This window comes from Psittacula echo, assembly GCF_963264785.1.
Source record: "Psittacula echo genome assembly, chromosome: 3".
Taxonomy (NCBI): domain Eukaryota; kingdom Metazoa; phylum Chordata; class Aves; order Psittaciformes; family Psittacidae; genus Psittacula; species Psittacula echo.
Genome location: NC_137736.1, coordinates 56,949,951 through 56,970,439, shown reverse-complemented (window position 1 = coordinate 56,970,439; position 20,489 = coordinate 56,949,951). Strand labels below are relative to the sequence as shown.

General features: G+C 42.8%; 1 protein-coding gene across 1 annotated transcript; it reads left to right on the top strand.

Moving 5' to 3' along the window:
- Nucleotides 1-1,223: 1,223 nt before the first annotated feature.
- On the top strand, nt 1,224-18,374 carry PLCXD1 (phosphatidylinositol specific phospholipase C X domain containing 1; the record flags this gene model as incomplete). Its single annotated transcript, XM_080613459.1, has 6 exons — nt 1,224-1,335; nt 7,626-7,762; nt 11,507-11,635; nt 12,947-13,102; nt 16,704-16,887; nt 18,097-18,374. The coding sequence occupies 6 exons, from the start codon at nt 1,224-1,226 to the stop codon at nt 18,372-18,374; spliced, it is 996 nt and encodes a 331-aa protein (XP_080469585.1).
- Nucleotides 18,375-20,489: the final 2,115 nt, after the last annotated feature.

Here is a 20,489-nt window from a genome sequence, read left to right as displayed (position 1 = left end):
TGAAATGACACTATGTGACTGCCAAAAAAAAAAAAAAACCATCTATTGCACCATGTTTAAGGAAATACTTTTCATATAAACTGTACAGCTCACTTGTAAACCCAGAAAAACCAACCACCCTCCCAAAAGCAACCTGAAGAATACTCTAGGGAGAAGCAGTCTCAGGAATGAATGTGCTGAGATACAGCAAAAGGGACCACAAACCAGTAAGAAGGACATGGAACTGTTGGAGCAAGTCCAGAGGAGGGCCGCAAGGATGATCAGGGGACTGGAGCACCTCCCATATGAAGACAGGCTGAGAAAGTTGGGGCTGTTCAGCCTGGAGAAGAGAAGGCTGCGTGGAGACCTCATAGCAGCCTTCCAGTATTGGAAGGGGGGCTATAGGGGTACTTGTGATGGACTCTTCATCAGGGACTGTAGTGACAGGACAAGGGGTAACGGGTTAAAACTTAAACAGGGGAAGTTTAGATTGGATATAAGGAAGAAATTCTTTACTGTGAGGGTGGTGAGGCACTGGAATGGGTTGCCCAGGGAGGTTGTGAATGCTCCATCCCTGGCGGTGTTCAAGGCCAGGTTGGACAAAGCCTTGGGTGGCATGGTTTAGTGTGGGGTGTCCCTGCCCATGGCAGGGGGATTGGAACTAGATGATCTTAAGGTCCTTTCCAACCTTAACTATTCTATGATTCTATATGATTCTATGATTCTATTATTGTAGCAGCTGAATTGATGCTTCAAGGTGAGTGTTCCCTAGGATCCTGAGGGTTGGCCACCCAGTCCCTGTCCCAGCCCTGCCATCAATCCCTCTGCCATGCTTCTGAGGCTGCAAAGGGTTAGGGAAGATGTTTCACACTGAAGTTGGGTTACTCCTCGTGATGTTGCAATAGCTGATGTAGATAGCCATTTCTCCATACCAATGAAGCTGCACGTATTTGTCTTGGCTCTATTTTTATTTTCGGTTGGTCAATTTACAAGCCTGAAGTTGGAACCCTCCCTTGGCATTGTGCTGGTAGGCAGTGTTATCAAAAGCAGTGTATGTTGTGGCCGAGAAGCTCTTGACATTTTGCTGCAACTACTTGAGAGAAAGGCTGACGTTTTATAGCATGTATAAATCCATTCTTCACAGTGCAGTGGCATTAATTCAACTACAGTACATGGAATGGTTTATTCCTTTTCTTTTCTCTTTCCCTCCCAGAACTCCCTATGAAGTCCTAAAGCAGGCACTCATGGAAGAATCTTGGCAAACCTCCATTCACATGTGCCATGAAAATGGTCAGTGGATGTCACAATTACCAGAGAAGCTCTGGGATATTCCGCTCTATAATTTAGCTCTTCCAGGTAAAAATTAACTTTCATTCTCCACTGTTTTGTTGGTGTGTCACTTAAGAATTGGAGCATCCTGTTTGTCCCATTTCAGGATAGCTACTTTTATTATTTGGGTCAATGTGTGGGAGAAGGACTTGGGGGAGGGTTTGTGTGATGTGTTGGTGTGAATGTCTGTAATGCTTGGGGTTTCTTAGAGGGGAGGGGGAGAAAGGATTTTCTTATTCATTATTGCCAGTTCCTACATAATATAATGATTTGAAAAGGAGAGAAAGAACACTTTATCCTATTATTTTTTTCTTTGTACTGTTTCAAAGAGGCTGTGAAAGTATGAAAAACGGAAGATAGAGACTTTCAATTAACATATGTTTTTATTAATGTAGAGTGTGACTTTTCTGTATGACTGTGCTTACAAAAACTGGATTTATCCTATTATGGGTAAATACAGCTGCGATATAGTTGGTGTTCTTGTTGGTACTGCATTCAGACCTGTGTATCATTAGCCTTCCTTTGGTCATGTTCTTGATTTTCTCTCCTGCCTTGAATAAATGATTTTCCCCTTTGGGTGGAAAGCAGCACAGCATGTAGGTGAATGCTTTGTGTAGGCCACAGGATTGTAGGTTAACTTTAACAAAGTTAAAGAGAGAGTGGGAAAAATCAAGTCTTGTCTTCCATGGGTGGAGCCCTGGCGAACCCAAGAACTATGGTGCATTTTTTCCCCTGCCTGTCATGAACTGATGGAGTTTTGATTAAAATTGAAACCTTGAAGCAGAAATTCTTCAAAAATCAGTAGCTTGCTCAGTGGTTTGGTTTTGGTTGGGTTTGGTTTTTTTTTTTGGTGTAAAAGGAACCATGTCTTTATAAAGCTTTCAGAGTGGTGTTTCTTGGACATTGCAGAAAGCTGGGAACCTCTGGTGTGTGCTTTTGACTTTCCGACTCCTCTTATGGTGACATTGTTATTCTTGTGAATGTTTGCTCTTGTGAATAAGCCTGCATGAAACAGGCACGAAGAAAAGAATAGTTGAAGACAAGCCAATTTCAGCAAACATTGAAGGACTTTTACAGACCACTGCAGACTATTAGCTTGGGATATTTTGGTGGCTATCCAGCTGACTTACAAAACTGGTCTAGTCCAGGTCAGAACAAAAGCAGATCAAGAGCAACCAGGTCAAAACAGCTCTGTCAGGTTTTCAGAAGAAACAATAACTGGGGGAAGCCCAGTTTGGAAGTGGAAGCTTATCTCAGATAAAGAAGACAACAAGGCATGCGAGAAATGTGACAGAGTGCATTCTGAAAGCATGGTGAGGAGACAGAGGCAAGTGTAAATGCTTAGTGCTGTGTTTCCCTAGGTTCCTCACAGTGCTGCTGAGAAGTTGCTTCAGTCTCTGAAGCTACCTGGTTTGGTATTAGCTCACTACCTTTGCTGAATATCTGTTGTGTCATGGATATACTCATCTTCCTCTCATTACTCTGACATCACAAGAAGACTCCCAAATAAAGGGTTACTATCTGTGTGCTGATTGGCATCAGTAGATGCAACACTCATCAATGCAATCCTGTTCACTTCTCTCAGACTTGGATTTGGTCCATGGGTATTTCATGTTTTGACTCTGTCATGGTTTAAGCCCTGTCGGCAAGTCAGCCACGCAATTTCTACTTCCCCCCCCCCCCGCACCCCCGGAGAGATAGGGAGGAGAATCAAAAGAATGTAACTCCCACAGGTTGAGATAAGAACAGTCCAGTAACTAAGGTATAACACAAATCACTACTGCTACCACCAATAATAATAATGATAAGGGAAATAACAAGCAAGAGAATACAATACCACAAGCCAAAATGAGCCCGACTGAGCAGAGAGTGCCCTTCCAGGTAAGTAACTCCCAGTTACATCCCCCGGCATGACGTGCTGTGGTATGGAATGCCTCTTTGGCTAGTTTGGGTCAGGTGTCCTGTCCCTGCTTCCTCCCAGCTTCCCCTCCTCCCTGGCAGAGCATGAGACTCACAAAGTCCTTGGTCAGACCAAACATCGGTGTTACCAGCTCTGTTCCCAGGCCGAAAGTTAAAAATACAGCGCTGCACCAGCTACTAAGAGGGATTAAAAATGACTGCTACTGCTGAACCCAGGACAGTATCCACCTCTTATTCCATACCATTCACGTCATGCTCAGATCCCACATTTTCGATATACCATTGCTCTTACATATATATACATCCACATACACATATGGACAGAGAGAAAGAGATCATTTGTTAGTGCATGGACCAGTTGGTATAATGCTGCTGAGTCCATCCGGTCCATGATGTTGGGCTCCATCTCTTGTAACAGTCTTTCAGGGTAGGAGAGGCTGTGTGCAGTGTTGGATCGTTGCCTGCTGATGCTGATTGTTCTTTTACTGCAGAACTCGTCTGGTTCTATTGAAGTTCATTCTCTGTTGGGATGATGGTTGGAGGGAAGTCAGGGCCAGTTGCTGGTGACCTGAAGACATCTAGTTGATGGGCTATAAAAATATTACGTAGCAGGCAACAGTATACAATTGAGGTCATTGGCTGTTTTCACCTAAAATCAAATCCCCTTGAGGTATACATCGGACTTTCCCATTTTCCTGCATTACCCACCAAGTATATTCGGGTCCCTGAGCAAAAGCAATCCCACGAGTGGGTTTGCCTTTACCTGAAGCAGGAATAACCCAGACTGTCTTCCCCAGCAAATTCTTCATGTGCATCATGGGAACTTTTCCCCCCTCTACAATATGTAAAAGTTCTGACTGGGCTGGGCCAGCCCTGTTGGCAGATCCTCTGGTGTTGACCAACCAGGTGGCCTTTGGTAAGTGTGTATCCCAATGCTTGAAAGCTCCCCCACCCATTGCTTTCAGTGTAGTTTTTAACAGCCCATTGTACCGTTCGATTTTCCCAGAGGCTGGTGCGTGGTAGGGGATGTGCCATGCTCTTTGTCTCACGTGTCTATAAGGTTGTTCTGGAAATGAGTCCCATTATCTGACTCAGTTCTCTCTGGGGTGCCGTGTTGCCACAAAATCTGTTTCTCAAGGCCCAGGATAGTGTTCCGGGCAGTGGCGTGGGGCACAGCGTATGTTTCCAGCCATCCAGTGGTTGCTTCCACCATGGTAAGCACATGGCGCTTGCCGTGGCGGGTTGGTGGGAGTGTGATATAATCAATCTGCCAGGCCTCCCCATATTTATACTTCAGCCATCGTCCTCCATACCAAAGAGGCTTTAACCGCTTGGCTTGTTTAATTGCAGCACATGTTTCACACTCATGAATAACCTGGGCAATAGTGTCCATTGTCAAGTCCACCCCTCGATCACGGGCCCATCTGTATGTTGCATCTCTGCCCTGATGACCTGAAGTGTCATGGGCCCACCGGGCCAAAAATAATTCACCTTTATGTTGCCAATCTAAGTCCATCTGAGCCACTTCAATCTTAGCAGCTTTGTCCACTTGTTGGTTGTTTTGGTGTTCCTCAGTGGCCCGACTCTTGGGTACATGGGCGTCTACATGGCGTACCTTCACCACCAGGTTCTGTACTCGGGCAGCGATATCTTGCCACAGTGCAGCAGCCCAGATGGGTTTACCTCTGCGTTGCCAGTTGCTCTGCTTCCATTGCTGCAACCACCCCCACAGGGCATTTGCCACCATCCATGAGTCAGTATAGAGATAAAGTACTGGCCACTTTTCTCGTTCAGCAATGTCCAGGGCCAGCTGGATGGCTTTCACCTCAGCAAACTGACTCGATTCACCCTCTCCTTCAGCAGTTTCTGCAACTTGTCGTTGAGGACTCCATACAGCTGCCTTCCATCTCCGATGCTTTCCCACAATACGGCAGGACCCATCAGTAAACAAGGCATACTGCTTTTCACTTTCTGACAGTTTATTATATGGTGGGGCCTCTTCAGCACGCATCACCTCCTCCTCTGGTGACATTCCAAAATCTTTGCCCTCTGGCCAGTCCATGATGACTTCTAGAATGCCTGGACGACTGGGATTTCCTATTCGAGCTCGTTGTGTAATTAGTGCAGCCCATTTACTCCATGTCGCATCGGTTGCATGATGTGTAGAGGAGACCCTGCCTTTGAACATCCAGCCCAGAACGTGCAACCTGGGTGCCAGGAGGAGCTGTGCTTCAGTGCCCATCACTTCTGAAGCAGCTCAAACCCCTTCATAGGCTGCCAGTATCTCTTTCTCTGTTGGGGTATAGCTGGCCTCAGATCCTTTGTATCCCCGACTCCAAAAGCCGAGGGGTCGACCTCGAGTCTCCCCTGGACCTTTCTGCCAGAGGCTCCAGGTAGGACCATTCTCCCTGGCTGCGGTGTACAGTACATTTTTTACATCTGGCCTGGTCCGGACTGGTCCAAGGGCTACTGCATGAACTATCTCACGTTTAATTTGCTCAAAGGCTTGTTGTTGTTCAGGGCCCCATTTAAAATCATTCTTCTTCTGGGTCACATGATAGAGAGGGCTTACAATCGAACTGTAATTTGGGATGTGCATTCTCCAGAACCCCACAGCACTCAAGAAAGCTTGTGTTTCTTTCTTATTAGTTGGTGGAGACATGGCTGTTATCTTGTTGATCACATCTGTGGGGATCAGGCGACATCCATCTTGCCGTTTTATTCCCAAAAACTGATCTCCTGTGCAGGTCCCTTGACCTTACTCCGTTTTATGGCAAAACCAGCTTTCAGCAGGTTTTGGATTATTTTCCTCCCTTTCTCAAAGACTTCTTCTGCTGTATTGCCCCACACAACAATGTCATCAATGTATTACAAGTCATTACCATAAAGTACCATGAGACAAGAACCTTAGCCCAAGCCCCACACTTGAAAAACACTAACACAGCAAATACCAGCTGTAAGTAAGGTACAATATACTGAAACTAAGATCAAGAGAAACACTTTGAGAGCCAATAAATCAGCATTGTGATGAGTGACTATTAATCCAAAACAATGAATGCTTATCACAAATACAAATAGATACACTCCGGTCAGATCTGTTGTTAATTCAAACCCTCGTACTCCACATTGGGCGCCAAAAAGAACTGTCATGGTTTAAGCCCTGTCGGCAAGTCAGCCACACAGTTTCTACTCTCCCCCCACTCTCCCGGAGGGATGGGGAGGAGAATCGAATTAATGTAACTGCCACGGGTTGAGATAAGAACAGTCCAGTAACTCAGGTATAACACAAATCACTACTGCTAACACCAATAATAATAATGATAAGGGAAATAACAAGGGAAGAGAATACAATACCACCCACTGAAACAAGCCCGACTGAGCAGAGAGTGCCCTTGCAGGTAACTCCCAGTTACATCCCCGGGCATGACGTGCTGTGGTATGGAATACCTCTTTGGCTAGTTTGGGTCAGGTGTCCTGTCCCTGCTTCCTCCTGGCTTCCCCTCCTCGCTGGCAGAGCATGAGACTCACAAAGTCCTTGGTCAGACCAAACATCGGTGTTACCAGCTCTGTTCCCAGGCCGAAAGTTAAAAATACAGCGCTGCACCAGCTACTAAGAGGGATTAAAAATGACTGCTACTGCTGAACCCAGGACAGACTCATATCTTGTAAGACAAATTTCTCTGATTGCATGCATACACGTTAGCTTAGATTTGGATTTTCCTCTGAAACGTTCAAGTGCCCATCTCTTCCATTATTGCTGTAGGGGATGTAGGTGTTTGGTTCAGGAGTGCATTTTTACCAGAAATTTAAGATATAGATGCTTAAAATGCCAAGTTAGGAGTTTGTCCAGTCAAAGGTGTAAGAAGATGAATTTCTTCTTTCAGTCATATTTTCCTCTGCAGATATGATGGCATTAGAGTATGAAATCCTGCGCTTGGACAACACTGAAAACAGGACTAATTCTAGACCTTCAGAATTATTAAAAAAATAAAAAAAAATAAAAAAAAAAAAAGAAAAAATTCAACCTCCAGCTATTTATTCCCTGACAAAAAAGTGGAATCAAGATAATTATTTCAGTGGAAGATGCTAGTTGAAACAGGCCATTTTCTTTTGTTTTGAGGCAAAAAACAATGTGTAATTTAAATGGGGACTGCTTTATTTAAAAATCTTGATGCCTTCCCTTCACAAGGATTTCACACTAATCTTACTCATGTCAGGTGAACAATCTCTGTAGAAGAGCCCATCTTTCTGCCATAACTACATAGTCTTATCAGGCAATATAGGTGTGATTTGGAAACGGGGTCAGGTCAGGTGCGCGCACACAGTGTAACAATGTGTTGTGGTTTTTAATAGTTAAGAAATAACATTTTCTGTACATTTGTTTTTATATTCGCCAGGGAGTCATGACACCATGACCTACTGCTTGGATAAAAACTCTGCTGTTAGTGGCAACGAATTCAAGCTGGTGAAGTTTTTAAGCAAGTGTATACCCTGCATTGTGTACCCTGTTATCATGAAGTGGTCTACAACACAGGTAACTTGTCTAACGTCGTCATGTCAGAGCAAAGTTGAACCTTGTGCAGCAGTGCTGACAGTGGTCATGCTAAATGACCACAGTGAAAGAATAACAACGAAAGAATAGCTTGCCGTCCAGAACCTGTGCGCTCGTGAGATACTGTGCTTGGGTGTCGTGGTTTAACCCCAGCTGGCAACTAAGTCCCACTCAGCCCCTGGTGGGATGGAGGAGGGAATCAGAAGTGTAAAAGTGAGAAAACTCACGGGTTAAGAAAGACAGTTGAACAGGTAAAGCAAAAGCCACACATATATGCAGAGCGAAACAGGGGATTAATGCAGTGCTTCCCATGGGCAGGCAGGTGTTCGGCCATCCCCAGGAAAGCAGGGATCCATCACGTGTAGCAGTTACTTGGGAAGACAAACATAATCACTCCATATGTCCTCCCCTTCCTCCTTCTTCCCCCAGCTTTATGTGTATGGGATATCCCTTGGGTCAGTTGGGGTCAGCTGTCCTGGCTGTGTCCCCTCCCGACTCCTTGTGTGCTCGCAGTGCTCACTGGTGGGGTGGTGTGAGGAGCAGAAAAGGCCTTGACTCTGTGTAAGCGCTGCTCAGCAGTAACAAAAACATCCCTGTGTCATCAACACTGTTTCCAGCACAAATCCAGAACATAGCCCCAGAATAGCTACTATGGAGAAAATGAACTCTATCCCAGACAAAACCAGCACACTGGGGCCTGAAATAGGTGCCATTCATACCAGATCTTCTGTGGGGAAAAAGCATGTAGGTGAGGCAGGGATAATACACAAAGATGTTGCTTAAAGCTGACCATCTGGTAGTAGAAACTCATCTTTTTCACATATTTATTGTTACAAGTAGCATTTACTATTACTATAATCACAAGAGATTTTTCTCTTGCACTTTGTTCAGAAGGTAATGCTTGTCATTTTTACTGTCACTGCTGTGTGAGATGTCAGTTGTTTTCCCCATCTGTATCATCTAAGTATTTCACCGAGCAGAAGAGACAAGTCTTGTTGAAGGGAATGTTTTTAAGATGTAAGAGAACGAAGGTGTCATCCCTCACGTAAAGTTTAGCTAACTTTTTAAAATGTCTAAATACTAAGCTAGCAGTTACTTCCTTGTTCCTCACAAATCTATGTTGAAGACGAAATTTGAGATCATGTTTTAAGTGAGAGCTTTTGAAGGTTTTTCTAAAGAACAGATTCCTGTCATCAAAGAGGTACCAAAAATCTCTAAACTTTAGTTCTGATTAAAACAGTAGTTCATTACTTGGCAATTAAAACTGAATAATTGATAAAAGGCAATAATTATGCCTAGGCTTCTTTTGTTGTGTTTGAGCAGCCTGGGCAAACTGGAGTCTTAGTACCAGGTATTGAATATGTAATAGCAGTGAAGAGCTGATGTGGAAAGGCCCTTTCTTATCACAGTGCCTTGAATTGAGCTGCCTTTTGCTTTACCCAATGAAAGATTTAGATACCTCTGAACTTGTGGGTTGCTGGCCCTGTTGATGACAAGCAAGCTCCTTACAGCATTATAGTCACTTTGTTGGCTGAACCCAGAGTGCTGAGCAGGAAGTGGCCCATTGCTGATGGGAAAGAGGCATGGTTGCAATACCACCCCTTCTTATCTCTGTGGTGAGTTATCTTTCTAAGGAGGTGACTCCACTCATTGGCATCCAGAGCAGACATCAAGGAGCCCTATGATGGTAAGACCCACAGTTCCTGGATGGCACAGCGCCTAGTAGGTGGTGCCTGTCTTGGGTCCTGTCTGGTAGGTTGTCAGTGTAGAGGCCCTGTCGTGGTTTAAGCACAGCCGTAAATCAGAACCACGCAGTCTCTGTCTCACTTCCCCCCTTCCCCCTCCCCACTCCCAGACGGATGGGGAAGAGAATGGAAAGAATGTAACTCCCATGGGTCGAGATAAGAACAGTCCAGTAACTAAGGTATAACACAAACCACTACTGCTGCCACCAATAATAATAATGATAAGGGAAATAACAAAGGAAGAGAATACAACCGCTCACCACCCGCTGACCGATACCCAGCATGACAGAGCAGTGATCTAGCCCTTCCGGGTAACTGCCCCTAGTTCTACATCCTGGGCATGACGTGCTGTGGTATGGAATACCTCTTTGGTTAGTTTGGGTCAGGTGTCCTGTCTCTGCTTCCTCTCAGCTTCCTCTCCTCCCTGGCAGAGCATGAGACTCAGAAACTCCTTGGTCAGACCAAACATTACTGAGCAACAACTGAAAACATCGGTCTTATCAGCGCTGTTCCCAGGCTGAAAGTCAAAAACACAGCACTGCACCAGCTACTAAGAAGGAGAAAAATGACTGCTACTGCTGAACCCAGGACAGGCTCAAATCCTTCCTGTGCAATGGCTGATGTCAAGGGGTGTAACCTGCTCATGTCCTGGCTATCTGGTATGAGACTGCAGCACTGAGCAGCTTTTTTTCTCCAAGGCTTCCTCTTAAATTTTGCCCTGCAGGGGCAGTGTTGACACTGTCTAATTCAGTATCCAAACCCAGGTGACTAATTAGAGAGCTGAATTTGTCTAGTTTTCCTATGCAGTCAACAAAAACAAATAAATTCATCCAAAGAGCTGTTCAGAGCACCAGTTTCATCTGGCGCTCTTTCTTGCCACAAAGGTTATAGATGACCTACAGCCATATACACTCCTATCTCCAGCGTGCTCCAAAAGAAGGTGGGAATTGGGCATGGATCACTCTTTCAATTGCTTCAGCCTGGTTCAGAACAAGAAGGCATGGAGGGAGCTGTTGGCCCGAGCCATCGCACCAGCTGCACCTTGAGGCACGTGGGGCTGGGCTGCTCCCCAGCCCGGCAGCTCAGACACAGCTTGGGGAGATTAAATTCCTGTCTTGAGAACAGAAAATTAGATGGTTGAAGCTGGTATGTGTCTTGAGCTCTATCTTCAACCTAAAGCTACGAATGTGGTTATTCAGGTGCAATGCCTTGTGTTGATTTAGCTTTTGTTGAATCCTTTCTGACTCAAATCAGTACTACGTATGCTTTGTGAAAGGTAAAAGTTTTGTCCATAGCAGGTTGAACTAAGACAAAGTAGTGTTTCAATGTATTTAATTAAGGGCAAAGATAGCCTTGGTATAGGTAGGAGACATATCATTTGGGACTTTTTGCACCAGAAACTCAGCTTTATCACCTGTTCCATTCAGCTCTCAAATCCAGTAGAAGAGGTCTGAGGGAAGTGGAAATAGAGGAAGACCTCTGTTCTGTGGGACTCCTACAGGTTAATTCAAACTTTATCTTGAAAAAGAACAATAGCCAGTAGTTTTTTCTGGTTTTGTTTTTCCTTCTGTTGAGGATGAGTGAGCTCCACAGAGACAACCCTGATAAAGTCTTTGATCTAATAAAATAAATACAGCTTTTTTAAGGTGCTGATCCTCCAGTTTTTGTTCATACAAATAGTCTTGTGAAGAGTGATGGTGTATTTACACACAGGTTAATGGATCTTTAACATTCAGAACAGAACAGTTTCAGAGGTCTGAAACTAATCTAATCTGCAATTGCAGGGAAATTGGGATCCCTCTTGTCAGAGAGTAAAATACTTCAAAGTTGCAACTTGGTGCCATATAGCGCCATTTTAAAGATTAAAGACCTGTGAAAAATGTTATAGTGATAACTTTGTAGGCCGTTTTCAGCTTTCTAAACTAAAGAAGAAAATATCTTCCAAACTCTCAGAATCCTTGTCTTCTGTTTCACCTTTCAGGTACTGACTGTGACAGAGCAACTTGAGGCTGGAGTTAGATATCTGGATTTCAGGATTGCCCACAAGCCTAATGATCCATCTATGAATTTGTACTTTGTGCATATGGTTTACACAACTGTTACTGTACAGGTATTGCTCTTACCTTTGGGGTGGCTATAAAACCAGTGCTGTTCCTTTTACTTAAGTGCCATCATAATCTGGAAATGCTGGCCCAAGGTTTTCCAAGTAGGTTATTTGTTTTCTTAATGTGAGGACTTCAAGCTAGAGAAAATCAACAAGGTTAGAGGCTAGTTTCAGTAGCTGCAAGTGAGACTGGAGCATCAATCAGTTCCGCTTCCTCAGACCAGAGTTGCTGTGCCTTGCTCTGCACTGCCTTGCCCCTACCGAGTGCCTGATGCTTCTGGGGTTTATCTTACCTTTTCCCAGGATGCTACCCAGAACAATCCCATTTCCCCTGTAATGAGAGAAGTCATTAAAGAGAAGAAGGTATTAAAAGCCTAATAAAATCACAGAAACCCTTTTTTTTTCTGAGGAAAAAGTATTTCACTGAAAGACAGCGAGGCTCAAGTCTGGATCCCATGACCAAATTACGGTCAGATGCTGTGAAGAAACTACTGTGAGTTGCTCTTTGCATGTGCTCTGTCACTGTAAAGTAGTTTACATCTTCCTTCTGTTTGCTGCAACCTGTATAGCCAGGCACAGCTAGCTAATGCAGGTTTTCATTTGTAGACTAACTGGCTAAACTTCAGTCTCATGCTCATGAGTCTGAACCCTTCATGTGTTGTGATTTCATGGTGACTGACATGCTCATGTGAACAGTTAAATGTAGTGCCTGACTACCCTTCCAATTACACATGCTCTTGAAGAAGCTGTCATTGCCCATAACAAATGGGGGAAAAGGATCCTGTTACATTTAAGCAAGCACAGAACTTTTCCCTGTTGTGAGTTTGCCACTAATACATTGTTCTTAAAGAAAGTTGGGGAGATGGGTTTACTCCTAACCTGCCTCTAGGCAGTAGGATATCAGTAGGATTAGTAGGATTCATAGAATCACAGAATGGTTGGGGTTAGAAGGAACCTTAAAGAATCTGGTTCCAACCCCCCTGCCATGGGCAGGGACACCTTCCACTAGACCAGGTTGCTCAAAGCCACATCCAGCATGGCCTTAAACACTTAATTCATGGAAATTGCCAAAATACAAAGCTGTAAAGTGAAGTATGCTAGAACCACATCCTGAGCAAACTGGCACAGACCTGCAGAAAGTAGGTTTCCTGGGGTGCATCTCTCTGGACCACTTTGTGGGCATTTGGATGGCCATCTTCCTACCGATTTTCATTATTGTGATTGTGAGTCTGCCCTACCATCAATGCTCTATTGGTTTTATTTCCTTTCCCCTGCATAGCACAGATAATTTTCTAAGTTGCTGACTCTCTCTTGTAGGATATTCTGTGGGAAGTGTTAAGGTGGTTGGAAACTCATCCTCAGGAAATTGTTATCTTAGCCTGCAGAAATTTTGATGGATTAACCAAAAAACTTCATTGTCGTCTAATTGCCTGGATAAAAGAGATTTTCCAGTGTAAACTGTGTCCCAGAAATGTAAGTATGAGATCCTTTTTTTTAATTCTCCTTTTTTTTTAAGAATGATACATTACAATGAGATCTTTGATTACAAATTTCACATCTATTCTACTTCCACTGTATTTTTAACCTAGGAAAACTAACTTTTGCTGCATCAGGGGTGTGTGTGTTATAAATATAGTCCATACTATATTTGTAGAATTTAAAGAACCCATTTTCTGCCTTTTCACAGCAATAATTGCAAATGAATTTTTATGCTATTTATAATAGTTTAGGTTGGAAGTGACCTCTGGAGGTTATCTAGTTCAACCCCACCATGCAAAGCAGGAATCACTTTGAAGTTACATTGGGCTGTGTCCTGTTCATTCCTGAATATCTCTGAGAATGGAGATTCCACAACCTTTCTATGCAGCCTGGTGCAGTGTTTGACCACTCTCACAGTAAATGTGTTTTCCTTATCTATCTGATCAGAATCTCTCTTGCTGTAACCTGTCTCTGCTGACTTTCATCCTTTTGTTATGCACATCTGAGGAGTCTTTTCTACATCTGCCCATTAGGTATTTGCAAACAGCTGTTAAGTCCTGTCCAGAGTCTTCTCTTCTTCATGCTGAACAGTTCCAGCTCTCTCAGCCTACCCTTGCATGTCATGCTCCAGCCTCTGCTCGCTCTGATTGCATGCTGCTGGACTCAATCCAGCACGTCAATGACTTCTTTGTTCTGGGGAAGCTGCAGCTGGACCTGGTACTTGAGATGCAGTCCAACAACTGCTGGATAGAAGGGAAGAACCCCTTCTCTTGACTTCTTGCCTGTGCCTTTCCTAATACAGCCCTGTTTGCAGCTTTGCCACATGGGTACGCTTGCTGGCTCAGTGTTCACGAGGACCTCCAAGTCCTTTTCTGCAAAGCAGGTTTCTAGCCAGCTGCTCCCAGTCTGTCCTGGTGCGTGGGGGCACTCCTGCTTGAGCACAGGAGTTCGCATTTGCCTTTGTTGAGCTTCATGAGGTTCCTGTCAGCTCATGTCTCCAGTCTGTTGAGGTCCCTCTTAATAGCATCTCTGCCTTCAGTGCATTTTTGGTGGCATGGACTTTCATGAATGTGAGCTGGAGCTGACCTGCCAACTAGCCTAATATGTTTCAGTCACCCAAACCTCCAGAAAAGCCTTAATTTAAATAATTAGAAATTATTTGATTGCTAAATGTTAGAAGTTGAGATTTTTAGCTTCCTGTTTTTTTACAAAATGTGGGAGCTTTTAGTAGTTAAACAATTAACATTTCAAAGATGCATAGGAACAGAGGGTTTCCTCTGGAGATGTGAGGGGTACAGGATAATGATGACCCTGTTTGTGATTCGAATTCAGCCTTTGAAGCTGGTGTATAAGTAACGGGTGAGTATTACCATTTCAAAGCATTTTGAACAGCGGAGTTAAAATAGAACAATTCTCAGCAAAACTAGGGGATTCTGAATATTCAGGTCTCAGCTGAATAACTGAAGACCTGAGTGACACTGTTTTATTGTTTCCCCAAATAACTTGACTGTGTAAGTTGCAGATGAACAGAGCAGTACTGGAGAAGATGGTCAAATTTACTTTCAGAGACATGGCCAGCTCTTAAAAGGAAAACAAAGCTATGAATTGCAAAAGGGTTAAGCTGCTGATGATAGTTTGTTGAATGAAGGTGATGAACAAATGGTTTGAGATCACCTGGCTGAAGAAAGAAGTGTTGCATCCAGGGGGATGAAGGAAAGGCACTGGAGAAAGGAGAAGCCAAGTACTTCCCTCAAGCAGGAACTCTTTATTTCTATGTGGTCTGTGACCAGCACGATGGATCTCACCATTTCCTGGAAGTTATACAATTGCTGGTGGTAGCTGTGGGGTTTTTCAGGATCTGAATTCAGATTTAACATCAAATAACACGTACTTGCTCACTTCCTCTAAAATAATCTGGTATCTACTGTCTTTCAAGGCCGCTACTCTCGTTGTACAAAACTAAGTGTCCAAGTATTTATGAAGCAACTGCTAAGTAGGGATCTGTATGTAGTACTGGCACAGGCCACAGTGTGACAACATTACATTGCGTTCAAATTTTAATTGCCTTAACTATTCATGGTGTCTTCCTTTGATCTGCATTACTAGGGTTTAAAAATCCCTTGTTAGACATCTTCAGTTTAATTTCTCTTTGTTTGCAAAATAAGCACCTGTGCTCATGTGCACATTTCCAGTACCTTTTTTTTGGCTTCTTTTTGTTTTGTTTTGGCTCTTATCCCACACCTTTTTTTTTTTTTTTTTTAAAGAGTTTGCAGCTTTAGAGGGGCGCTGGAGTAAAACAAAGGCTTCTGTCAGCCACAGATCTGTGTAGTCTGAGTAGTTTGTGTCTTAACTGTAGTGGTAGGACAAGGGGACTGTAGTGACAGGACAAGGGGTAATGGGCTCAAACTTAGACAGGGGAAGTTTAGATTGGATATAAGAAGGAAATTCTTTACTGTGAGGGTGGTGAGGCACTGGAATGGGTTGCCCAGGGAAGTTGTGAGTGCTCCATCCCTGGTGCTGTTCAAGGCCAGGTTGGACAGAGCCTTGGGTGACCTGGTTTAGTGTGAGCTGTCCTTGCCCATGGCAGGGGGGGGTTAGAACTAGATGATCTTAAGGTCCTCTCCAACCCTAACTATTCTATGATCCTATGATTCTATGATTTAATTCTGGAGTATTTTCTGACCTAATTGGGGCTTGCACTCTTTGTTGGGTGAAGAGGGATTCCCATGTTCATTTAACGCTTGGCTCTCTTCATAGAAGAGAAGAAATCTTCATGGAAGATTTACATAAAATATTTTCAACTGCCTTTAGCTTTCATTTTAATTAATTACATAGTTGTAACACCCAAAAGCCACCATTTCCTTTTCACAAACAACAGACACAGCTTTTAACCACAACATTCTTAGAAAAACAAAAAGTGCTGCTTTTTCAAATAAAACTAGTCAGAGGGCCTCAATTCTGTCTGATGGTAACTCTTGAGGATTGGAAAATGTAATTTCATACTGAAACATTTAAATTTAACAGACCTGTTCCAGCACATCTGTCTGAGGTAGTTTCTGACTCAAGTCTTCCCCTCTCTCCATTCAAAATGTCTGGAGCACCCTGATTTCATAAACTTTCTACTTAGAGAAATCAGAATTAACATATGTCTTGAAAACTTACATTTAGCCTTCCCATGTCTTAAGTAGTTCAATTTTCTTTCTCGGCTACAGCGACAAGTTTGGATCAATGTGGGGCATTTGCCAAAATTATTCCTGCTTCTCTCTGTCTGTATTCCTACAGCTGGGTGTAGGACTTTGCTCCTCTCTTACCTCCTTTCTTCAAATGGCCTGTGTCTTCCCCTCCCAACAAATCTTCAGCAGCGGTATGTGCATAAGGGCTGAACCAGGGATACTTTCTTGTTGCATGGGTGTAACATCTTGAGTTATGTACTTGAAGTATTTGAACCCAGCCACTGACCTACTGGGTCGTACACTTAAAAGCTTTATTTGAACTGAATCTGTGCCTCTCTACCAAGGCAATGTCACATATCAGTATCAGAACTTTGGGAACACTGCTGTGTTGTTGACTTCAACCTGGGCATGCTTTCTCTTAGGTGGTGCCAACGCTGCGGACCATGTGGCAGCATGGCCGTCAGGTTATAGTCTCATATGAAGAGGATGTGGCAGTGGAAGAGCACTGCGAGTTGTGGCCTGCAATCCCATACTGGTGGGGAAACAAAACTGCCACTCGCTCTCTTATCCGGTTTTTAGAGCGCATGAAGCGGATGGGCCGCCCAGGTAAGTACAGAGTCGCTTATAGGAAATAAGGGGCATGTACAGCAACACAAAAACAAATAGGAAGTTGGGTAATCATAGCATTATGGGCAATAACCACTTTGTGCATGCTGTGTGCATGAGATGTGTCCATGTTGCTGAGTCCTCTGCCCACTCATGGGCAAATGCAATGTTCATTTCTGGTAGTGCAAATCACAGAACCACAGAATGGTTTGGGTTGGAAGTGACCTTAAAGCTCATCCAGTTGCAACCCCATGCCATGGGCAGGGACACCTTCCACTAGACCAGGTTGCCCAAAGCCATATCCAACCTGGCCTTGAACACTGCCAGGGATGGGGCAGCCACAGCTTCTCTGGGCAACCTGTGCCAGTGTCTCATCACCCTCACAGTGAAGAACTTCTTCCTTGTGTCTAATCTACCCTGTTTCAGTTTAATGGCACTGTATACATGCATCAGTGTATGTACATGTAATTGTGGCAGCTGCTTGCGTGACCCTGCGAAAAGAAGCTCTCAGCACAGACCAGCTCACTGGTGCAGACATGGCTATTTCATGGATAGGAGGCTGCTTCCTCAGTCCAGTACTTGCTGCTTTAGGCAGTGTTAATGATGAGGGAAAAGCATCAAGGTAGCCTCATTCTGAAAAGAACCCCCTACAAGAATGGCAAGGCTGTAGCTAGAATAGGAAATAACAGTGCTCAAGCATGCTGGTGTAGTCTAAGCTGAAATAAATCCAGTTCGTAACCTTTGATGCAACTCTGTGATGTGAACACATGGGATGATGGAGAGGAGAACTGCTTCACAGCCACACACCCCAGCCAAAGGAAAACGCTTTTGTGGGCGCATCCATGTTCTCATCCCTCAGGGGAAGGCTAAGCATTTGGAAGAACCCTTACAGAAACAAATGGAATTTACAAAGGAGGATAAGTCAGTGGAGAACCTTTAGTCAGCAATGATTAATCTGGATAAATTTAGCTAAACTGGAATGGCTCAGTAACCCAGCTTGCTTCAGTAACTGTTTACTACAGCATGCAGTTGCAATAAGGGGAGGCAATCTACTGAAACAGTTTTAGGGATATGAAACAACACAGAATGTGAATTTACTATTTTAATGATAGCCAGAGGAACAAGATCTGGGGTTAGTGCAATGTCAAGCAGTTTCTGATCTCCTCAAAGGAATATCTAATGTGTCACCTTCTGATATTTTTGTTTCAGAAAAATTCTTTGTAGCAGGGATTAACCTTACTGAAAATTTAAGGTATATTCTCCAACACCCATTTGGATCACTGAAGAAAATGACACTCCAGAGTCTTCCATGCTTGAAAATATGGATAAAGCAGCAATATCCAGGACCACAAAAGGAATGTGTTAACATCATTGCTGGAGACTTTATAGGAAACAATGATTTTGTCAAAGATGTGATAGAACTTAACACAAAAATTAATCCTTCATTACCCTGTCAAAGAAAAGGGGCGGGAACAAGTAGCATTTGACTCTCAGTTTCTCTGTGAAAAGCTGAAAAGGCTTTGTCTGCATTTAATGTGTCCTGGTTCAAACATCCTAGATCCCATAAAGGTCCAGTTAAACCAGGGATGTTGTAAAGGCTCCGTTAAGAAAAGCATTCCTACCATTATCAGGGTTTCAAGGCTTTTTCACAGAAAAGAGGGCAGGCAGACCTTGCTGAAGTCACTAGAGGACTATGGTAGAGGTATAATTTACTTGGAGGTGCTTAGATTCTGTAGCAGCTGGCAATACTGAAAGCCCCAGGAACTTAACCTTATTTTATTTACACATAAGCAAAGAGGAGAAGTATTTCAGTAGCTGCATGAATTATTTTGTGATAAGATTTTATCTTTCTTATAATTGTAAAGATATTCTGCACTACTTGCAACCCAAACTCAGTCTTTTATATCAGTGTGAAACTGACTTGTCTATTTTCATAGTTTGTGAAAAATATACAAAAGGAACAGTTCAAAAATATTTTTGATTTATCAAAGATGCTGCACTGACTGTCCTAGTTGACATGTTCTTATATAGAAACCATTGAAAATCTAAAAGCTGTTGTTTTGTGCTGCGTATCAGTTGTGAGCCCCTTTGTGACCAACAAGGTAGTCACAAAATTATGATTTTTAAGAGGTATGTGTATTCAAACACTCTTCCTATCACTTATGCCAGTTCTGCAGTGATAAAGATACCAAACTAGACCCCAAGACAGTTTCATCTGTGGAAATGAAGTATGTTTTATTAGGTGTTGCCAAAATATGCCTTACGTTGAAAATAAACACTTGAGAAACAAATTCCTTATCTTAACTGCTCTAAAAATACAGATTCCTGGCTTCTGTCATGCTCATTTGGGGTCCCACACCTGGACTTTTATGTATGTATTGTAATAGCTCTGTAATTAATTTTCCTCTCAATAAGTAGTTTTTGCTTGTGTAAAAACCGAGGGGTTTATGCTGTTTGCGATTGCATATTAATCATATCTAATTTTTTAAATGAACTGTGCAATAGATAATTGTGAAGGTTAAGAGAAATGGCAAGCATCAGGACTAAAACAAAACAGGCATTGTATAAAGTAAGTTTGCTATGCAGCTTCATCAATATACCTCACTTTTTAGATGCACTTTATATGCAAAAGCTGAGTTCAAGTGTCTGACAAGATGTTAATGTTTGTGAAAGTTTTAAATCTACTGCTACTTGACATCAGCTCAAACCCATCCTAGACTTATCAGCATGAAAGGCCAAGATGCTACCTCCTCACGCAATGTCTTGCAATTGCAAAATACATATGAGTAAAAACCCCTAAACATTCCATTTTATAAAGACTTTTTAAATGCTTTGCTTTTTATCCTTGTTTCTTACCTCTGTGTACTTCATACTAAGCAGTCACTCAGTTCTGATTTTTTTTGAGTCACTACCTGCATTCTCAGAATGTTTTTCTGCCTATCTTATCTTCTGTACTCTCATGTGGCTTGTTACTCTATCTAATAAAACTTGAGCTCTCTGTAATATGGACTGAAATAGTTTTGCTTCTCCTTTCTGTGATACTGATTGTTTTATTGGTTCCCAGTAGTAATTCATCACTCAGGTAATGGATCAGCTTTGGTTTTTTTTCCCCTTTGTGAAATAATTTCACACAAAATCCATAGTTTGCTGTAGCTTACATGTTTGCTCCAAGAACTGACACAGTAATAGGTATTGTGGATAAATTACTGTAGGCAAGAAAACTGTATGGGTAAAAGATGCTCACAGATAACTTTATTTATAACTTTATTTTATATAAATTTATCGCTTAAATATACAAATCCATGGGGATTTTTGCTTCATGTCATGGTTTAAGCCCAGCCAGTAACTCAGAACAGCTGAACCCAGGACACTTCAAAAATAAGATGTGGCAGTTATTTTACTTAGATTCATGCACTGTACTTGAATACATACTGATCTGTATTATTTACATACAGCCAGCAACATTTTGTTCAGCAACTTTCCTTTTCCAATGACCATCCAAGACAACTATAATAAATATTATTTTATTCTGGAAAAAAAGGGGTAAAAAGCTTTATTTACATAAGAAACTTGGTACTTTTCTGAAGGTTAATTCAGATGCC